Consider the following 21,461-nt stretch of genomic DNA (forward strand, 5'->3'; position numbering starts at 1 on the left):
AATCACCAATATTGTGCAAAAGCTATAACTTGTTAATTTTCTCTGACAATGGTGCAAAAATAGATAAGGGGAAATAAGCAGCTCAATGAATTCTGCCCAAGCTTCTTTTAATCCCCAATGCATGATGGCCAAGTGAACTGTTGTCTCATTGTCTTCAGCATTTGAGCTCACTATTGTTTGTGCCATTGTGGCAAAAATGATGGATTCCCATCAAGACATGAATATAATTTTTTCATGAATCCGTTTAAACAGAGCTTAGACTTTACCACGTGCCTGTGCACTTGCGTCCAGCTAACTCATGCACACAAGCACACAATAATATTCATTGAATACTTTAGCATTCCATATATAATTGATTGCAATGACTTTTCTATCATTTGTCTATTTATCATCTAGCTCCGTGAGAGGAAATCAAATTTATCCTAATCCCCATCATAAAGAAAAACAGTGAAGGTGAAAAATTATAAATAAAGAAAAACAAAGGTCTGAAGGAGAATTGTTTGGAGCAGATCTGGTGAGGTATTAAAGACCCACGCATCACTGTTATCTACTGTATTACCATATGACATCTAATACATTTTGTTATTCAGGCAACCCTGAATAAATAGCAGGGCATGAAACATTTGCATGGCTCATAGTACTGCTGAAAGAATACTTATTCTGGCATTTTTATATTACTTACTTAAAAGTATTTATTTTTCATCATACCATTCAAAGACTTGTCTGATCACTTTTACTTCTTCAAGTGGTTTATTCTTACAGAGAAGAAGTTTAGTCATCTGTCAGCTGTAGTAGAATCACACCTCACAAAAAATGTTGCAGTAAGAGTATGGGGTAATGAAGCGTTTGAGCTGGTGCAGCTCATAACCTGAGGCAAAATAGCAATAAGGTAATACAGAGTGGACAAGGAGTGAATTGCCATATAAGGCACGAATCAAGAGAGAGAAGTGCTGATGCCTTACAGATATTAATACGTGAATTGCTTTGTCCCTAAGGAACAGAAAAATTGTTTGATATCAGCAGTTACTGCCCTATTTAGTCAGAAAATGTAGACAGCAAAGATTTCTGGGAAAGCACAAAGGTGGTTTCATAGATAAATACCTTCATATATAAAGTTTCACTTTATGCGATAACAAATACTGGATGGAAATGGCACCCCACCTTTTGGTCATACTTTTCTATTGAACACCAGTAATCCTTAGACTGACACACTGCAGTTGTTCATGGGTGAAAAATGGAATGCATGAAAATAAAATATTATGTTGTAGTTAAGGACATGCTGATATACGACAACAAATAAAAAAAATATTTATAATACAGAGAAGACTATGTACTTTAATAAATAACCAGTAATGTCACAATGCTATTCATCTCAGTCAAATATTTCAACTTTTCTGTATCCATCCCCACCCTGCTGTAATCCTGTCACATGGCGCTGTGCCTCAGTAGGGAGATCAAAGTCCATCTGGGATCATTAACATTCAGGTAATTGAGTATGGCTCCAAATCTAGGCCTGCCGAATCAATAGGCCTCAGCTTGCGGTCCATAGTGACAGAAAAATTCTCAATAGCTCCGCTCTTCAAAGGAGTTCGGACAGCAGCCAACAGCAGTGCTAGCAGTGTTTAGGTGCATTCATGAGCAGTCAATAGTCTGTATCTGGGGAGGGGTGCTAAAGCTCCGGGGGACAAATCAAAGTCAGGTTAATATTTGTAGCATAAGGGGGGGAGAGGCAATAGCACAGGACAGCACATCCTGATAGACTAGCTATAAGGACTGGATGTTCTGCCTTTGCTTTTAATGAGAGTGACAGCTTGGTTTTTTGCCAAATGGGCAAATTAGTCTCCACTCAGAGCATGAGAATACATCACTGAAGATTAATGCAAAAACACCAAGCAAAGATACACAGTAGTGAGTCATCACTAGAACAGTAAGCAAATATTGAACAATCCAACCCAATAATATAAGGTAAGGTTTGTACTGTACAGTGTACAGTTAGGTCTGCTAACAGTAGTCTGTAATCAATGCTTTTTCCACACTGTTCTGCCATTCCACTGTCAGTCAAACTCAAACTGCTGATATGAGCAACAATTTTGGATCTTTTCCAGAAAGAGAGACACAATTTGCCAAAGTTTGTCTTGCGCAGAAAAAAAAAATGCATACAGTAAATAACAGGAGGATAATTTGTATCTTTACAAAATATTGTGGAAAGGTTACATTTATCTTTTAAGCCTCAGGAACTTTCTACTCACCCATAACAGAAGCATGTAATCTCACGGTCACTATCCTGCACAAAATGTCCTGTCGAGGTGCAATAAAGAGGTTTGTTGCCACAAAAAAATATGCATATACAGTCAAATTCAAGGGAAGTCCAAGATAAAGGTCCATCAGGACCATGTGGATCTGAGAGAAGTCTTAAGTTGGGATGTCTGTGTAATTCAAACCTCAAAACTGTTATTAATTTATAGAATACTGTAGCATAAGTCGGGTCATGGTCCCTTACTGAGTCCTGAAATTAACCAAGTGATGAAAATGTTTATATGGCATGTAAATGCCTTTTGAAAATTATGAAAAAACTGTATTCAGTTTATTCAAGTCTATTTAGTCCTGTGCCTTTGAATTTTTACCTTTTTATCACATTACATTCCACTTCACCATTTATATTGCTCAGTAAATCCAGAACATGGGCAACTGCATGACCTCCATCCTAGTTTGTTTATATGAAAATATTCAGACATTTCTAAGGAAAACAGCCTCTTACAGAGCAAAGATTTTTTACTTGCTGAATATCAATGGAAGGTTTTGGTTCAACCTCTGTAGCCTTAGCACATTCCCTTTTAAAATACTGTGGCCTCAACACAGCTCTTTATGACTTATGTGCTACATACTGAACACTGTATTTCTGACCATAAATAAGTCCCACAGAAAGAGGAGGCCCTTTTCCCTTTAAAGACACAACTCTGACACAGCTGTGACACTAACAGACTGACACAGAGAATGAAAGTTAAAGTTATAGCTTTTTGAATATGATGGAAATTGTAAAGCTCAATAGACGAAGAAGAAGAAGAAAAAAATCTCTTGCCGCCTGATGATCAAGTAAATATCGTCAACCTTATCAATTCATTGGTTTGGACTTCAGACAGTCATTTGGGAATGAAAAAGTAATACTACAGAGCAGTATGTTCTGTAGATGCACAAGTGCATTGTTAAGCATACCATCTTTAACACAAGATTGATCTTAATCCCTGTGGGGAAATTTGGTAATCATGGTGCATTTTTCTTTAGATTTGTAATATATTGCTGTTAATTTAGTTGCTATAACACATTCCACCAACATTACTGTTGCTGTTACAGTACTTGCCATGATCTGCTTTGTGCTTTCATTTGATCTCATTTGGGTGCTCTTCAGCTCAATTCCTCATGAAACATCTAGTAGAGTGGTACAGTGCATAAAAAGCAGCAGAGAGGAGAAATAATGAAATATGCTGCTGAAATATGAAGAATGCTACTTTTATCAGGGCTAGCGTATGGATAAGGACTATAATGGACAATTCAGAAGCAAAGGAACCACCTGACATGAAGCAAGATTTTCACAGCTTATCATGGCCACTTGACAAAAGACTTATTAGCACGACCTTGTTGTTGTAACTGAGATATTTGCTGTAGCTTGAGCTACAGCAGTTGGGAATATCACACAGATTGTTTAAGATATCATCTAACTTTGATTCAGGGTGTCAGTCAACACCATGATTCTGTGGTGACAGCAACATCTGAACTAAACAAAGTAATTTCAAAGGACTGCTGTTTTCTCTGTTGGGCATTATGAAGACTTGTTCACTGGTGAATGATAAAGCAAATTACTTTACAATGACTGCAGTAACTTGGCAATCAACACCTGCCAACAACAGTAGCTGATGAGATAAAGTAACTTTGCTTCACAGGCATTCCTAAACTAAAGAGACACAGCTCCTACAATCATAAACAGCTTTGTTCGTGCTCTATAACTATGTAACTAGGATATTTGCTTGGGGAAAAAAATCACCCATAGCTCCTGTGGTTGCAAATTTTACATGGGCCTTTTTTGGTTTGTTGAGGACAACTGTTATCCCTTAATAATGGCAATAATGCCAGACTGAATCAGTTATAGACCCAGGCATGGGTCAATGGATTAATATACTTAGAAATGAAGCATCTGTCTTTACACTTCCTTTAACATCTTTAACATCTTGGTTGAATGGTGTCAGCATGTCAGCATGAGCAATCTAATTTAGATTGTAATATGCCTCTTACACATTACCAAAAGATAAGTATGACATGACTAAAGCAGTAACATAACAAAATTAGTGGGGGTGCTGAGTTTCAGGGGCAGTGAGGAACAATGAGTCTGTATTATTGATGAATCGACATTGAAAGATTGGCGTGCATGCATCCTAAAACAACAACAAAAAACATAGACAAAGGCTCCAGGACTCATGCTGTTGAAACAGCTGGATGGTCATGATGCATAGCCAGGCAGGTACTGGATCCAAATTGAGCAGAGAAATATAACCCAAAGGTTCTGGCTTACTGTCCATGTGTAAACATTTTGTGAAAAATGAATAAAATGAATAACAACAATTTTATAAAGATGTTTTTATAGTTCTTGTCCAAAATAGCGAGACATGCTTCCCTCCTCCCTCTCAGTCTGCTGGACTGGTGCTGCGGTCAAAGCTTGGTCCCCAGTACAGGCTGGTTATTCTGTTGGGGTGTTGGCGATTGGGCTGAGGGTGGGGGTGGGCAAGTCACTTAAAGGACACATAGGGGAGATGGCCTTGTGGCTGTAGTACTCCACTACTTGCTTGGGCACCTCCGCCAGGACACATTTGGCCAGCGCTGCAGGCGAAGCCTGCGACAGAGACAGAGCACAGCTGAAGTTCACAAAACACAACACTTGAATTGGTGCCACACATCACAGAGTTTAAATAGGGCTGGGCAATAAATCAATATTATCATTCATCGTCTGTCAGTAGAATCATATTGAGTTGAGTCGAGTTATCGTGATACACAATTATGTTGTCTAAATGAATGAATAAAAGCAAATACTAATTAAACTCCTCATTAAAAAATTAGATCTGAAACAAATTGGGAAATATTATTTTAAATTTAGTTTTTTCATACCTTATATTCCCATAATTTAAAGGTCCCATATTGTAGAAAACGGGATTTCCCTTGCCTCTTTGATTATAAAGGAGTTGGATGTGCTATCTAAACATCGTGAAAGTATCAATCCACACGATCCATATTAGGAAACCAAGCCTCTAAACGAGCCGTTTGGACTTCTGTAACTTTGTGGCGTGACAAAGGTTCGCTCATTATCATTTTTGTAAGAAATAATAGGCTAACAAAGTGTTTTTTTCAAAGCGGTTGAGCGGTTGTCATTGTTTATTACAGAGTAGCTGCCAACTGTGGTGTCTCACGTTTCACTCTTGAAACGGTAAACCAATCAGAATAGAGGCTCGTTAATATTAATGAGCCTTAAAGATGCAGCAACAGAAACAGCCTGTTCTTAGTAAGGCTCAGAGAGATGCTGGAAAATGAACGTTTAAAAATGGATTGAGAGTGGTACATGACACCACACAAACAGCTTTTAATGGACCTCAAGACATATAAATAAAACACTGGAAAGTGTCAAATATATAATAATATTGAAATAATATATTATGATTATTGTGATATTAATTTTGTACATATCGCCCAGCCCTAGGTTTAAGTAATGATTTATGTTAAGTTGAGCTGTACAAGAAATTTCAATGAAACTCAATTAAACTTGTATTGGACCCTTTACACCCCTCCATTACTATGGAGGGTGTAATGTCTGTTTTCTTTTCTTAGTTTCAGCCAAATTAAAAGATTTATTTGGTGTGTCTGTTAGAAGTTGTATTAGCCAGTTGTCGTTTTTTGTCATTTTCTCAGAGGTTGTTAAATTGATAACAGTTTGGAAAAAACTTCTGCAATATTGTTCTGCAAAAAACACCTTAGCCTATAGTTGGATTTGGCCTTGAAATGGGGTAAAGGAAGGCCTGAAACTAATCTTTAATCTAATTGTCAGATTGCTATGGGGACCTTGCTCCTGTGAGAAATGAGCATGAATGAATGGTTGCATACATGTTACATATACAGTATATATGTTGCAGTTATCTCCCAGAATTGGCTTGTGCAGTTTATTTTTTTTCATTATCAAGCTAGATAGCATGGTGAAAAAAATATGGTTGTCATAGATCAAACATATTTCTCATCTATAACTGTACTTGACAAACTCGGAAAACGAAACTTTGGGATGGACATTTTATCACTTTGTGAAACAGGGGAGTGGTGAAAAAATAAGCATTTTTGAGTTTGCATTTATCATTCTGATTTTAAATCACATTAGAAACGTTTTTAATCCCAATCCGTCAAAAATTAGGTGATTTAAACCAGTGAAATATTAGGATGATTTACATAACATGAATTATGGGGGCAATTTCTGTTCAAAATATGAGACATGTACTCTAAAACACGGTGCACAGTCAAATTTTGCAGTTGAAAAGCCTCTGACTGCCTCTGACATGTAGCAACATTGAGAATACATTCTTATTTTGAGAAATCTCTGGAGCTCCTCCAGTTCATGCTGCCCATCTGTAGCACTGCCAGGGCCAGCAAAAGCTGTGTGCTCTTTAAAAAAAAAAAACAGTCTGCAGTGTAGCTATTCCGGAAAGCAGACATTTAATGGACATGAGCATCGATAAAAAAAATTAAATAAAATTAAAGCTGCAAGCAACGATAATCGGGCCCTCGCACCATCGTGCACGTCGGGGTGTGCCGCAGCCGCGGCGTCGTTGCTGGTCGCTGGACTGGTTGCCGGTCGACACAGCTCTGAATTTTCATGTGGTTTGGACTAGAGCCCTGCATTCTGGCCCGAGCCCGACGGGGCCCGAGGCTATGACAGATTCGGGCCGGGCTTCGGGCCGATTTTCACATCACTAACTTGGGCTCGGGTCGGGCCTGGGCCCGTTTCTTTTTTTTTTGGAGCTTGGGACTTGAAATCAATAGGCATACCAATCAAAGAAACGCACAGAAGACACAGTCTGCCTGGCGCGCGCACACGCCCTCCTGTCGCTTCCAAGCAAGCACTGGCCTCATGGACTAACGTTACTGTTCTGTTCTTGAGAAAACTCTAGCTATGTTCTTTGGTGAAGCTTTTGATTTGATCATACACAGCATGCGTTCCGTTTGCGTAACGGAGCAGCTCTGTTACGGTTCTGCCTGCGCTCTGCCCGTTCTGTTGCGCGTATCTATTATTTTACCTATGGGTAAGTCACCACAGTTATCCAGTTTTGCTTATTGTTCTATAAACAACTCACATTGTACTGTGAGGAACACTCATGTACCATAGAACAGTACTTATGTCCCTTTGTGTAGATGTACTGTTGCCAAATAGAAGCTTCTCAGTGGCTCTCCGTGGATAACTTAATCTCCAACATATATTTAAGTGACATTGATTCATGTATCCTCTATTTTCCTAACTGACATGGTGATAAATAACTACAATAAGCAAACTATTATTTATATACATTTATATGGCTAAAATACGGATCAGACGGACGCGTAGTAGTCTGTCAAAAAAGTCATGCGTATCTCCAGAGCTGCGGCTCCGATCCTCTTAAAAAGTTCAACCTTTTTCTGATAAACGTTTGAACTGACACATTTAATACTGGTAATGCTTTGGAAGTGTTTTGTATGGTGTTGATTCAAAATTGATCAAACACATTAGGTGTTTATGTAAAAAAAAAATTTAAAAAATCGGGCTCGGGTCGGGCTGAGAATTCTCATAAGCCTGAGGGCCTGGGCCAGGCTCGGGCCTGAATCTCTAGGGCCCGGGCCGGGCTAGGGCCTAAATTTGAGGCCCGTGCAGGGCTCTAGTTTGGACACCGCACGAAGGAGTTAAATGTCACTTCCTGTGTCCACTATGTGGCGCTAGAGAACACCCACTAATCATACGTTATGTTCCAGTATATCAAGTGTAGACCACACCATGAAAATTTCATGTAAATCGAATGATGATTGTCACACAAGGCTTACTTCCTGTTGCCAGTAGGTGGCGCAATGACTATGACTCCTAATTGGCATGTAGATGTCCTCAGGCCTGGACTCTTGTCCAGCATGTGAAATTTGGTGCAGATTGGACAATGTACACTCAAGTTAACACAACTTCCTGTATCATGGCGAAACATCGAAATTCGCCGCACCACCAGGGCAACGCCGTTCGATGAAACTCCCAATCTTCACAATCAAGTATCATCAAGGTCTTAAGGCTTTTCTGACCACATTTGAGGTGGATCTGATCAACCCGCTAGGAGGAGTACAGCAAAGTATAAAACATGTCATTTCCTGTTGCCAGTAGGTGGCGCTATGACTGAATGACTGAATATTGGCGTGTAGATGTCTTCAGGCTGGGACGCATATCAAACGTGAAGTTTAGGGCAGATTTGACCATGTACAGTCCAGTTACAAACCACTTCCTGTTGTGGCGAAACATGGAAATTCGACGCTGTGCGACGAAAACTCAAGCTTTTGATAACTTTCCATCTTTTATACACGCTGACCAAGTTTGAGGTGGATCTGATCAACCTCCTAGGAGGAGTTTGTTAAAGTATGACCCCTGTAAATGGCCAAAAATGCACAAAAATGTCACAATAAATTCAAAATGGCCGACTTCCTGTTGGGTTTAGGTCATGGCACCAGTTGACTTTTTTTTTTATCTGGATATGATACATGTGCCTACCAAATTTCGTACATGTAGGTGAAACGTACCGCGAGGGCTACTTTGTTGAAAGTTTGTAAATAAAATATATAATTTTTCACCACTTCTGACGCGTGTGCAAAGTTTGGTGAGTTTTTGAGCACCTTTAGCCCCTCAAAAATGCGATTCATTCGGCAGAAAAATAATAATTCCTTGAATTACAATAGGGCCTTCGCACCACTTGGTGCTCGGGCCCTAAAAAGAGATTTTGAGGACTTGAAGGAAATTGTTTTATGAGCTTTCTAGGTTTGGGTTGTAACATGAGAGCAGCATAACAGTCAGATGACAGAGTAGAGTCGAGGAGAAAGGAAAGTGGGAAGTAAGTATTGACAAAGGAACAAGTGGAGAAAGACAGTGAGAGAAAAAACACTGACCGTTTTGAAGTCTCTGAAGGGCACAAACTGCACGATGTCCCTGAGGACAGGCTCGCCCTTTGGCGAGCGTAGGACTCCGTCATCTCCATCCAAAATCTGCATGTCTGTGAAGTCTGCATTGCCCACACCAACGATGATGATTGAAAGAGGCTGGTAGGAGGCTCGCACAATGGCTTCACGTGTGTCTGCCATGTCTGTCACTACACCATCCGTGAGGATGAGCAGAATGTGATATCGCTGGGAGAAGAGAAGAGTTTGCAGTGTATATTAACCCATGTTAACATTAACCTGGTTTAATGTCAGTGTGCGGTTGAAAGCAGATATACTTCTCAGCGTGTAGTGGTTTGAAATAAGCTCTTGTTGCTGTCTCTAATAAATTGTGGCTGAAATCTGACCGCTTCTACTATACTAAGCAGACAAGTCAACTTTAGGTACAGTATAGAGCAGTTTTAACAAACAAGTTTGTCACAAAGTGCTTTACACAAAACAAGGGAAACAAAAACAGATAAAGACAAGCATAATAACAAAAGACAGAACAAGTACATCACAAACTCCAAAAATAGAGCCACAGCTTGTATATGTGTGCGTATGCACAGTATGTATGTGTGTAATGTATGTATGTATGTATGTATGTATGTATGTATGTATGTATGTATGTATGTATGTATGTGTGTGTGTGTGTGTGTGTGTGTGTGTGTGTCTGTCTATATGGTGTGTGTGTATATACAGTATGTGCCTCTATATGTGTCAGAGCACTGAGACAGTTGAAGTAGGTTATAGGCAGTATTGAATAAATGGGTCTTGAGGCTGAATTTAAATAACAAGACAGTGGCTGACATGGGTGTGAACCTTGTTCCAGAGGGAGGGGCCCTATATAGGAGACGGCTGCACCCTGTGGGACGTGACATCCTGGACTTGTTAGGATGTCCCAGAATCCAACCAGTGGAAGGATGAACTAAACGGGGACGGGCCACATAGTTCTCACTATGAATCAGTAAATCATTTCATTTCTCAATCATCTAATTTGTCTACTGAAAGTAGTAGAGAGAGTAATAGAGTTGAATACTAGAGTATTAACATGACACAACATTATGTTTGTTTGTGCCTGTCTGTATTTTGACCCCATGTTTCTAATGGGGTCTAATGGGGTATGCCCTGAAATCCCCAGTACATTGTTTACCGGGGCTCATTTACTGATCAAAGGAAGAACTGATGGCGAAGACTGAATAATTAAATGAAGATGATTGCACGGATGAACTTAAGTGGAAAGGGCCATATAGGCGTAGGGGTGTTTAGAATACAATGTCCCCGCAGCCAGTGGGCATATTAAGATAGATAGTAAATGGAAGATACTTCCAAAGTAAATTAAGGAAAGCTAAGGAGTAAAGCCAAGACTATCAGCCACATTATTTATCCAATTTCAACTGTCTTTCATGAGGTAATTTCTAAAGTGCTCATGTAGAAGCTGAGTAAATCAGATGAAAATGTGTAAAAAAACAACAACAAAAAAACACCACTGAATTATTTCCAGCTACAATTTAATGAATACTGATTCATTCTCTAATGGACTCCTTTCTCTTCTATGCTGTAGGGCATCATTACTGTAAACAGTGAGGTGAACCAGAGGCTGTTCACCCAGGGAAACCCAGTGGGAGGGATAGCAACAAAGCCTGTATTACATCCGCATCTCTCTAATAGAGTATAAAGGGACACTCACAGAGGCATCTTTAATGGTCCCATCACCTGCTGCCAGCTTGGCTATCCTGCTGATGATGGGAGAGACATTGGTTGGGCCATACAGTTGGATCTTAGGAAGGCAATTCTGGTATGCCTCAACCACTCCTTGGATCTCTGATCAAAGACAGCATAGACGATATGATCAACATAAAGGAAACATTAATATATATACTTTTTCTCAGTAAATGAGGCTCTGTAATGGTGTAATTGGTGTAAATGGTGTAATAGTTTCATACTGTGTTCTTCAGTATTAAAAGAGATTACACAGTGCAGTAATTTCAGTGGTGGTGCCTAAACAATCAAATGTGTTGTTCTTTCTGTGTTCTCACTTATCTAATTTAGTTTCTGATAATAATAATTCACAGTGGTGCATGTGAAAACTGTCATCCTTAGTGAAGTGTAGGGTGTTATGATGGACAATATTCAGGGATTGTAAATTGGAAAATGAATTATGTCCCTGCAGTCTAGCATAGATATACACATGGCCAGACTTCATCCCTGTGAAAGATGCAAAGTTTTATCTGTATGGGTTTTGAAAAATAATTTTGAAAAATTATCTATGATGAGATTCATAAAGATACTGCCACATGCTTGACTCTTTAAGAGATACAAAACTAGACAAAGATCTACAGGCAAAAATGCTCACAAAAAATGGTGCAGAGGTGATTTTGTCGTCTTCATTTTTGGATGTTATGAACATAATCTGCCATGTGTCATATTACCTGAAATTTGTGATGAGGGACCTGCTACATTTTATTTCCATTCAGTGGATGAATATGTAATTTCTTTTGATACATTGAAAAAAATATACAAATGGTCTTTACCATTGGTTATTGACATTGGTTACCAAAGTACCAATGTCAATTATGGTATCATCAGCATAGAGATGCACTTTTTAGTGAAATTGTTAGTTGTCAATTCAGTGTTGTTACATACTTGACTTGAATTTAGACTTGAATGCTAGAATTACCACCTGAGGCTATATTTCTTTATCCCCAGCACACAGTCACAGTTCAGAAAAGCATTGTAGCATTGTATTGAATTTTTAAAGAAAAGAAGCTTTGCCTCCCTCACCTTCACATTCATCATCCTCTGGGTTGAAATTAATGGCAAAGTCATGAGACACCTGTGGGTGGAGAAGGAGACAGTGGTCACACATTGCTACCCTACAAGGCTAATAGAACAAAACCCCTCCCTCATTTAAAAGGTTCCTGGGGTCTTGTAGGACCTTTCTTTTTTACAGCTCATTTAAAAGCAGCTTTTGAAGGCATCCTTAAAAAGCTTTGAATAATTCACAGTAGACATTAAAATATATCTCCCAAAAAGTACAGTGTGTGTGTGTTGTGCCATTTGTGTTTGTGTGGAAACATTTGGCACCAGGGTCCCATTTAATCATTTACATATTCTGAAGATGATTCATAAAAGCACACCGCAGTGCAAAAGGTAACCCTTCTTTTTACAGTCACCCTAAGTACCAGGTAATTACCAGATAAATACATGGTAAGAATAGTAATTTATCAAGTAATTACAGCTAACTAGGTAAATACTCAGAAATCACATGTAAATTACTTAAAATCACCACTGGTATTACGCATCAGTTCAAGTAACTATATTGTTGTAATAGGTTTAATGGTAACAGGCCAACTGACATAATTCTGAGGGAGCTGCACTTTCATAGAAACATTTTCTCTATTACTCATCAATTCAGGGAACTATCTTGTAGGGAAGGTTTATTATTATTTATTATTAGCAATGCCTTCCAATTTTCTTGGAAACCAAGACAAGACCAACAGAAAGTTTTTAAATTCAATTAAGCAAAGGTACAAAGACAAAAAAACATTCCAATTTACTCTGTAAAAATTTAAACTGTAAAAAGGAATCAACATTAAATCCTATGATATTGCCAGGTTCCTACCTTCGGCAGAGTTACAAAGTAAAACATTATGGAAAGCAAGCAATAAAACAAAGCAATTTTTAATTCTGTGCTATAACAAACAACCAAGAGTGCAACAGAACCAAGGGAAGGGCATTAAAGTGACCAAAATTGTAGTTGTGTGACCTGGAAAAAAAATTTGCCCATTTGTCTTGTCCTCTATTCAAAACCGGGTATTACTCATACTTCACATGACAAGTTCTGCAGGTGAGAATTTCAGCTTTTTTTGATGCCCCATCATGTCCATTGAAATTGATCATAAGTTAAATATGCAACTCTTAAGTAGCAGAATGACTTAATTGGCATTCACCTGTGCCACCACTCAGCACATGGCAACAGAAATTTGACCCTTTCACGGCAATCACAAATTATACATGGTGAAATGTAATTATCTCTGTTTCATCAATAGCCCATATTGTTGGTCCTCACTTTGCCATTTTAGTGGTTAAGGTGAAGCTTAGGGGTTGGGGAATTAATGTGATTTGATAGAATGTTAACACAAGGTATGGTGATACAAGTGTGTGTGTGTGTGTGTGTGTGTGTGTGTGTGTGTGTGTGTGTGTGCGCGCGCGCGCACGCACGCTCATCAAGTCAGACTTTCTCCCCAGGGTTCTATTCAAAATCACTGCAGGCTTTTGATTCTCAGGGTCCAATTTGCTTAAACAAATGCTCTGCTCACACAATTCTTATGACATGTTATTTTCTCAAGACAAGTTGGTATTTTAAGACAAGGGGCTTGTGAATAAAAATAAACTCAATTATTAGTTTTAAATATCAGATTTTGACAGAATGACAAATTGTGTCAGAAAATAGGTCATGGAAATCAGCCTGTTTAATGTATAGTCCCAGGGCATTGGAAAATACAAGGATCAGATAAGAGCACATGCATATATGCATAATATTACTAATGCGAAGGGAAGGTCAGTGGAATAGAAGGGAATAGATTTGGGATAGAAGAAAAACAGGCAGAGCAGAGAAAATAACAGAGATAACACTCACCTCATAATTAGGTGGAATTCTGGCACCAAATCCCAAGGCAGAAAATCTTTTGTCGCTGAAATGCAAAGTAAATATATTAATATTTGTGGTCATATATTACAGTTACTGCAGTTTAATCTAGGAAAACTTTTGACATTGATCAACTGAAAAATATTGATGGGTTATTCATCTGTTCACTTTTCCAAGGACAAACCCCCTGCTTGTTTGCATTTCATAAATGTTGAATGACTCCTGAATTACAATTTGAAATCTGCTTCACTGTTCCTGTAGCAGCCATCTTTTGCACCTGTTCACAGAGCTGCTCTTACTGTTTTCATCATTTCCATTTTTCATCATACCGTTTTGATGGCCTGATATTACTGTAAGGGGCCCTGCTATGCTGGATGGCTCCCTTTTTGTCAAAATCCAGGGTGCACAGCTTTGTAGAAATGAAAGGAAGAAGATTGGAAGAGAACCAGAGAGTAAAGCACAACAGGATAGAGGCAATTCCTGTTGGGAAATATCATGACACAAACATCAATCATCAGCCAAGGTATCAGCAACAAGTAACAGTAACCACCTCAGCTTTGATGTACCTGGTACTATTGACCGCCCTATAAACACTATACCTCTTATTGGCTCCTGCCTTAACCCATGACCCATATCATGTTACAGAATTCCCCTGAAGGCTCAAAACCTTAGGGGAATTTTGAAGGAAACAATGTAGGAATGTGCACCAAAATATAAGCACAGCTAGATTTTTGAAAACGTGAGCAACCGTGGGCCATTAGTTTAGAAAGATTGTTAGCACTGACCTGGTGTCTCATGTTGGATTGCACTACGAAAGGTTCTTCTCTGAGTCACTGCTATCAATCTTAATTGAAGCATTAATATGAGCAAGAAAAGGAGCTGATACCAATAGAGACATAACAGTAAGAGGTGCAGCGCCTGCTCTACCAAGCGGGAATGGACCCCAAGAGAACCAGAACAGCAAACACTTTTTTTCCCCTTCTATGTGACACAGATCTGATGTTTTTAGTGCAATTTGAACAGAAAAAATACACATGGTATCTGATATTTTCATTTGTGTTTTGGTCACAATCATCCTAAATGTGATGCATTTTGTTTTAATGTCACTCTCCATTGGACAGGTCACTGTCATAATAACATGGAAAACATGGAGGACAACAACTCAAGCAGCCAGTGGAGAGTAAAACGAAGTCTCAAATTGAGTTAGTATTTAGGGAGATTCCTCCATTCAAACCAAACTAGAGTGGACATATAGTAATTGAACAGTGTTCAAAACAATTGCCTGCAGCATGAATGTAGCCATAATCAGCACTTGAAAACAAGGATTGATTTTGCAGGTGCAATTGAGTTGATGAGGCCTTAGTCTTGGCACATGCAAACCTGCATGAAACAATATAACATCCTCAGATGAATGGAGAATTGTAATGAAGCAGATTTGCCAGTATGTGCCACACTTTCTCAGGCCAAGAGGGGAGCATAGAATCAGTAGGAAAGTGCAGAGGGGAAGGAGATTACCTTGAAGGACCTGTGGAGTACAGAGGCAACTGAATAAACGTAATCATCAGAGCTATCACTGTTGTCGAGTGAAAGCCTCATAACACTAATTTTGTTGATTTTCATGTTTTAACTTAAATTGAAAGATTACAAGTCATCTATGGGTTGAGAAAGTTATGTGACCCTTGGGTTTATGATAACCTTTCAAAACCTGTCAGATAAACTGAAAAATACAAGGCCTACAAGCTAAAAAACAAGGCTGTTTTTCTACTACTAGCTTTTCACCCAGCAACAGTGCTATGATGTGCTGCCATCATCCCAAAACTTCAACCTTTGGGTAGGTGAAAACACAACATTTATTCTCTGTTCACAGACAGCAATGCTCTAACATATCCTGTCAGCATGTTCAATCAGTCTTCCCCATGGTCAATACACTTGGCACCATAATCAAGTGCTGAAGTGCCTACCAAGAGCAACTCACAGTTAAAGGGACAACTATGAATTCTTTGCCTGTCAGTAGAGAGTACTCCATGCATGCTCCATCCCTTTGTATGCGAAGGAGAGCAAAGTAGGATTTCTGACCAAGACACAAGTGCAGCTACATTTTTGAAAATGTGAGCAGCTGTGGGCCATTAGTTTAGAGAGATTGCTAGCACAAACCTAAGACTTAATCTGGTGGTCCACACTTACCCAGCTGTCTACTTTGTAGAACTAGGAGCAGATGTGATGTTTGAGGTATACAAAAGGAAGAAGTTTAGATACACTGGACAAGCAGCTGAAGTTGAAAAGCGAAGCTGGAGAAGTGTCCACTTGAAACTTCAATGGCATACTGTAGCTGTGCTCAACCCTTTCCTGTAACATTCAATCAATGTTTCTATTTTTTACGGCCTGTGGTTTCTATATACTGTGATCCTAAAAGAATGTAAACGTAAAAGTTAACATAATACTAATGTAATGCTGGAAACCATTACCATTAAAATCAAACAAATGAACAAAGCTATTTATTTATTTTGCTTGACTCTGTAATGGAATATTGTAATTTTTCTGGCAGTATCTAACATTACACAAAACTGTAATGCAGGGATTGCATCTCTTACTCAACTGTACATTGGGCGGGTCATAGTAAGTAATGTATTGGGAGTATTTAATCACTTTAGTGGTGTAGCAACCCCCCCCAATTAGCCAGAGATTGACATAAATTAATTGATTTGAGTGAATTATTTACTTTTATACTTAATCCAATATAGTTTACAGTGACATATAAAGGAATAAGTGTTTACAAACAGCACATGTTTACAAATATATTTTTCTATGTATTGCACTAGAATTTGTGACACTTGGGATAAGCGCCAGAGCTGTGATAGCTTGTTTTCAATCACATTAGTGATTCTTTGCCTGCAGACAGCTTTCTCTGATGGCTGCCTCCGTTATCAGGACATTTATTTCATGCCTTCGTGACAGACAAAAAAACCCCACTAATTCTACAGCATAGTGCAATCAGAAATAACATCTCCATCTTAACACAATCTTAGTTTGGGGCTCAAAAATGTGAAATTATCTGTTTTATTTGTTTACTCTGGATAGGGTGGGGGTACACAGCAAAATTTCCAGTGTTAATGAGTGTTGATTTTTCAGTGAATTGACAAGTGTTGACTGGAGAGTGATTTGTTCACTCCTAGAGCTGATATGGCTCTGGGGCGAGTGTTAAAAAATCAGAAGTGTTTAATTAACTCTGATAGATGTGGACTTATATAAGCACTGGCATAGTGTTGATTTTTGCACTCAGAGTGAGCATTAAATGGCAAGTTGCCTGTAAGTTCTAAACAGAATCAACTATAACTTTCCCTGCTATTCAAAGTTTTAGTTAATACTACTACTAGAACTATATAATAATAATAATCAGCAGCAGTAGTAGTAGTAGTAGCAGTATTCCACTAAGACTGAAAAGAAAAAACGGAGAGCTCAATTAAAGCAATCTCCTCCCTCAAGCTCCTCCCCCAGCAAATTAGAGCTGCTCTTTCCCATGTTTTTCACCAACACTTGTGCTTCTTTCTGAGGGGGGTTATACCTTCTTAATCCCATGCAGAAGAAAGGGGAAAAGGTTTGTCTTTTCCCACAATTTTACAGGAGAAGATTTTCCAGTGGTTGCAAATGGCTGCTACAGATTCCATTGAATCTCACAGCAAATAGACATCCAACAGAAACGACTGGAATAACTTCCAGGACTTGGAGAATTGGAGCTGAGTAAAAGTTAATAAGCCATTAAGTACCAGAAACAAATCAGTGAATACAATACATGGGCCATGCTGAGCCTCCGTTTGGCTAATTATTTTCTGTTATACAGGGAAGAGAGGTAAATGAGTGAATGAGTCAAGCATTCTCTGAAAAGCAAAATCATCAGCACCTCTCTGCATACACACACTAATATACTGTACAGTATCCAGATATGAACACACAGTGCTTAATTTGTGCCTCGCGGTTTTGGACTACCTGCATTCCGGTACCTATTTGCGTGGACCTGGCACCTGGTGGCATGAAACGTTTTTTTTTTTTTTTTTCACAATAGTTGACTCTTCTTTCCTTTCCCCTCCCTTCCAAAAACCTGTCTCATTTCCATATGAAGACAGGTGATTACCCTATTAGAAAGTAACAACAAGCGCATAGTAATCACTTCACACATGAGTGAGCTGCTCTGCAGAGTGTGTTATGGTAAACTTAAGACAGCGTCATGGCTAAAAGTTGAATTTGCTGTCCATATGTCTGCTGCTATTTTGGAAAATTAGGCAAGGTAATCATGATTTTTTTTTTTTTGTAAACGTTAGCATATTCTGTAATCTATTAGGTCTCTGCTGGGACAATCAAAATTCATATTTGGATAGATGCATAGATTTTTTGGAGTGCGGACCTGTCCCACAGTGAAATATGTGGGCAATTGCGCATGTTATGTTGAGTGTCCAGAAATAATTGGTAATAACATGAGAATTGGTTGACGTGAAGGGCTGTAAACCCCACATTAATGTGGGCATTTCAAAACCAGCGCGGTCCAGCTGAGGTCACATTTAGGTCTACCTCAAGCTGCACCACGACATTGTTTCCTACATTCAAAATCGATATCCTATGAAAGTATTTGTATTGAATATTGATGCGTAACTACTCGAACCAGAATTTCTCTGGTAAATGGTTGAAGTCATTGCAGTTTCCTTTATGTATGATTAGGATGTCTCATAGTAGCCTATGTGGGCATTTTTATGTTGTGCACAGTGCAGTTATATCTTTAGTGCACTACTTGAAGGGCAGGTTTGTAAAAACGAGTATTATGTAGCCTATGCAATAATCAAATATTGTTATAGGTCCCCAGTAGTCGGAGCTCTAAGGTCATATAGTCGGTCATTTAGAAATGTTTAGGCTGTTAGCTCTACAGTAGCTATATGGCTGCACTGAGCACCACCGTGCCTCCAATGCGCAATTGTCTTGATATGTTCCGGAACCTTTTCCCTCCACACCGACTCACGGGAACACCGACCCCTTGGTGGGACCTCATCATTTACAAATTAAGCACTGTGAACACTCCAGTTGCAATTTTGCAAACAATTTCACCGTTTATATTGTCCAACAGGTTCTGCCACTGACATAACAGTCCTAACAGATTTCAAAGTGAACTTTAAGAAGACATTGGTCCAAGCTCAGCTTCAATATTTACATTTTTTAAACACATTATCCATCTATTTCCTTCAAAATAACTCTCATCCACTTGAATGTGGGCCTTACTCCTTATCTTGACTCTCACCACCCTGACCTTTCATTTGTTCTAACATACAAGTTTAAGCTACTGTGTGCAACATGAATGACCTCCATTCCTAAGGAGTTTGGATAGATAAAGTTAGATTTACATTTTAGACATTTAGCTCTTATCCATATACTATACTTACAATGGGTGAGTGTGTAGGGGTTCTGTGTCTTGCATAAGAACACTTGAACCTTGACCTTTCAGATATGGGCCAGCTCTCTAACCCTGCCGGTTCCATTATATGGTCAGCTGAATATGAGGACACCAATACAAGGTACATATAGTGCATACATTGTCATTTCTCTAGTTAAGCACACTTATGCAACACACACAGGCAAATTGCTCAAGAACCGGGAATGATAATAGTGCTTGACGTGATTAGTTTGCATGGAATACAGTACAGATATATGGTGAAAGACATGTATATGTAAATCTATTTATGATTGTAAGAAACACATACTTGTGCATTTTATTTTATTTTTTTTAAGTACACTTGCACTTCTTAGGTGCTTGGGGTTATGCATTATTGGAGTGGCATAGAGCAACAGTAAAAATTCACATGTTTGTACACTAATCTCAATGCCATCTAGCATCTCATTGGGGCTAATCCTGTGTGTACATCCTCACAGACACACAGACGCATCATCAGACTCTGTTAACACTGACAAACACACAGAGCCCAGCTCTTATTGAAGTGCTCTGTCCCAAACAACTAATAAAACACACTGTAGTATAAGCAGTGCTTCTATGCATGTATGCAATATCCTATAAGCTATGGTTCAGTTGCTGACATTAACTTCATGCCAAGTCACCCAACAATACTGTATTCTCCACAGAAGAGATTAAGGCAACTGATCAACTAGCAAGTCAGAGTGCTGAGATCACATTCAAATAAACAGCAATTTAGTTAACAAATGCTCATGCAGAATTTGTACTTGTTAGATAACAGGAACCATAGCCGGGAATCCAAATGCATGGGGGCATATTGCAGGGATACAATAACTAACAAAAACACAAACTCAATTTCTGTTTTTGATATTACAAAAAGATATAGATACTTTAGGTATATTGCTGCACTGTTAAAAGCCTTACCAATTTTGAGAGAGATCCTTTAATGAAATTCATTTTTGGGGAGGGAATTATTCATGCTCACCCACTCCCATTGTGAGGTATTCCTCTTATCTCTAGCAAGACAGATAAGCGTCTTACAACCTTACTGAAGTTGGTCTGGGAACCTTTATGAATGGATTTCTCGGTGAAACTCATTCAAGGTCTTAAGAGACCTCCAAACTCCAAAGACAGCATTTTCTGAAGCTTTATATATATATAAAGTCCCTGAACTCCAGCTGTTATGAGTATAGATTTAACACATCCTAGACCGCTGAGGTGATCAGCTACATGGCTTCCACTCAATGTGGCACCTTCAGCCCAAAGAAGAGGAGAGACTGGACTATTGACAAGATGGTCATTTTCAGCATATGGATTTTGCTGCAAGGTACATAGTGGTCCTTGTTTTCTCACTTCGTCAGCACATATGAGAAGGCACAGTGAGCCCACTAGTGTGGATGTGCCCAGTATAATAGCCCTCTCAGTAGGGTAAATGAGCCTCTGCCCACACAGACAAAACTAGTCACTCTAGCTCCATAATGCACTCCTCTGCAAGGACTCGAGAATCCCACATCACCTGATATTCACTAAAGGCTAAAGGTTTGCTTGCCCACGTTTTGCACCTCAATAACAATTCTGACTTATGAGGGAAGGACTGCCCACACTTGCTCACCCAGAGGCATGTTCGCATGTATGAAGCTCTTATATATCCATGTAAACACCAAAATGATGTAGCTACATGGATCAGCTGCTAATTTTCAGGCAGGTTTTCAGTGTCTCCAGTGTTATCTCTTGGATGCTATAATTAGCCAGACAGTGCTCCCCTGATATTCAATAGGAGGATCTGCATAAATCAAGAGTCAGAGTGTTAATCCTCATTTGGCTTAGTTTCGACAGATGAGAGGATCTTTTTCTCTAAAACACATTATATCACATTATAAATCACATTATAAATAATTTCCCACTAATTAACAAGTTCCTCCAAGTCTGCTCCCAATAACCAATAATTACTTTTGTAACAACAATTTGTAATTTTATCAATATTTGTATACAAATATTGAATCAGTGATTTTAAAGAAAAAAATTGACTAAAACAAAAACCTGGAAACTATAGCATGCAATGCAGTATTTAGATATGCAGGCAATATGAATTCACAGCAAAAATATGACTTCATTCAAATAACATCTCTCTCTTCTCCTTATGGC

At 38.8% G+C, this 21,461-nt stretch overlaps 1 protein-coding gene across 1 annotated transcript in view; it reads right to left on the bottom strand.

Annotated features, from left to right (window-relative positions):
• Positions 1-4,729: 4,729 nt before the first annotated feature.
• Positions 4,730-21,461, bottom strand: part of cpne7 (copine VII) — a 36,448-nt gene continuing 19,716 nt past the window's right edge. The window contains exons 11-15 of the mRNA XM_071525126.1: positions 13,859-13,913; positions 12,001-12,052; positions 10,907-11,040; positions 9,190-9,426; positions 4,730-4,882 (exon numbers count right to left, since the gene is read on the bottom strand). Of these exons, the coding sequence (XP_071381227.1) occupies positions 4,730-4,882; positions 9,190-9,426; positions 10,907-11,040; positions 12,001-12,052; positions 13,859-13,913 (631 nt within the window). The remainder of the gene's footprint in view (positions 4,883-9,189; positions 9,427-10,906; positions 11,041-12,000; positions 12,053-13,858; positions 13,914-21,461) is intronic.

This window comes from Centroberyx affinis, unplaced genomic scaffold (assembly GCF_046629955.1).
Source record: "Centroberyx affinis isolate AG114_WGS23_722 - 3 ecotype Tasmania unplaced genomic scaffold, CSIRO-AGI_Caff_v1 ptg001271l_1, whole genome shotgun sequence".
Taxonomy (NCBI): Eukaryota; Metazoa; Chordata; class Actinopteri; order Beryciformes; family Berycidae; genus Centroberyx; species Centroberyx affinis.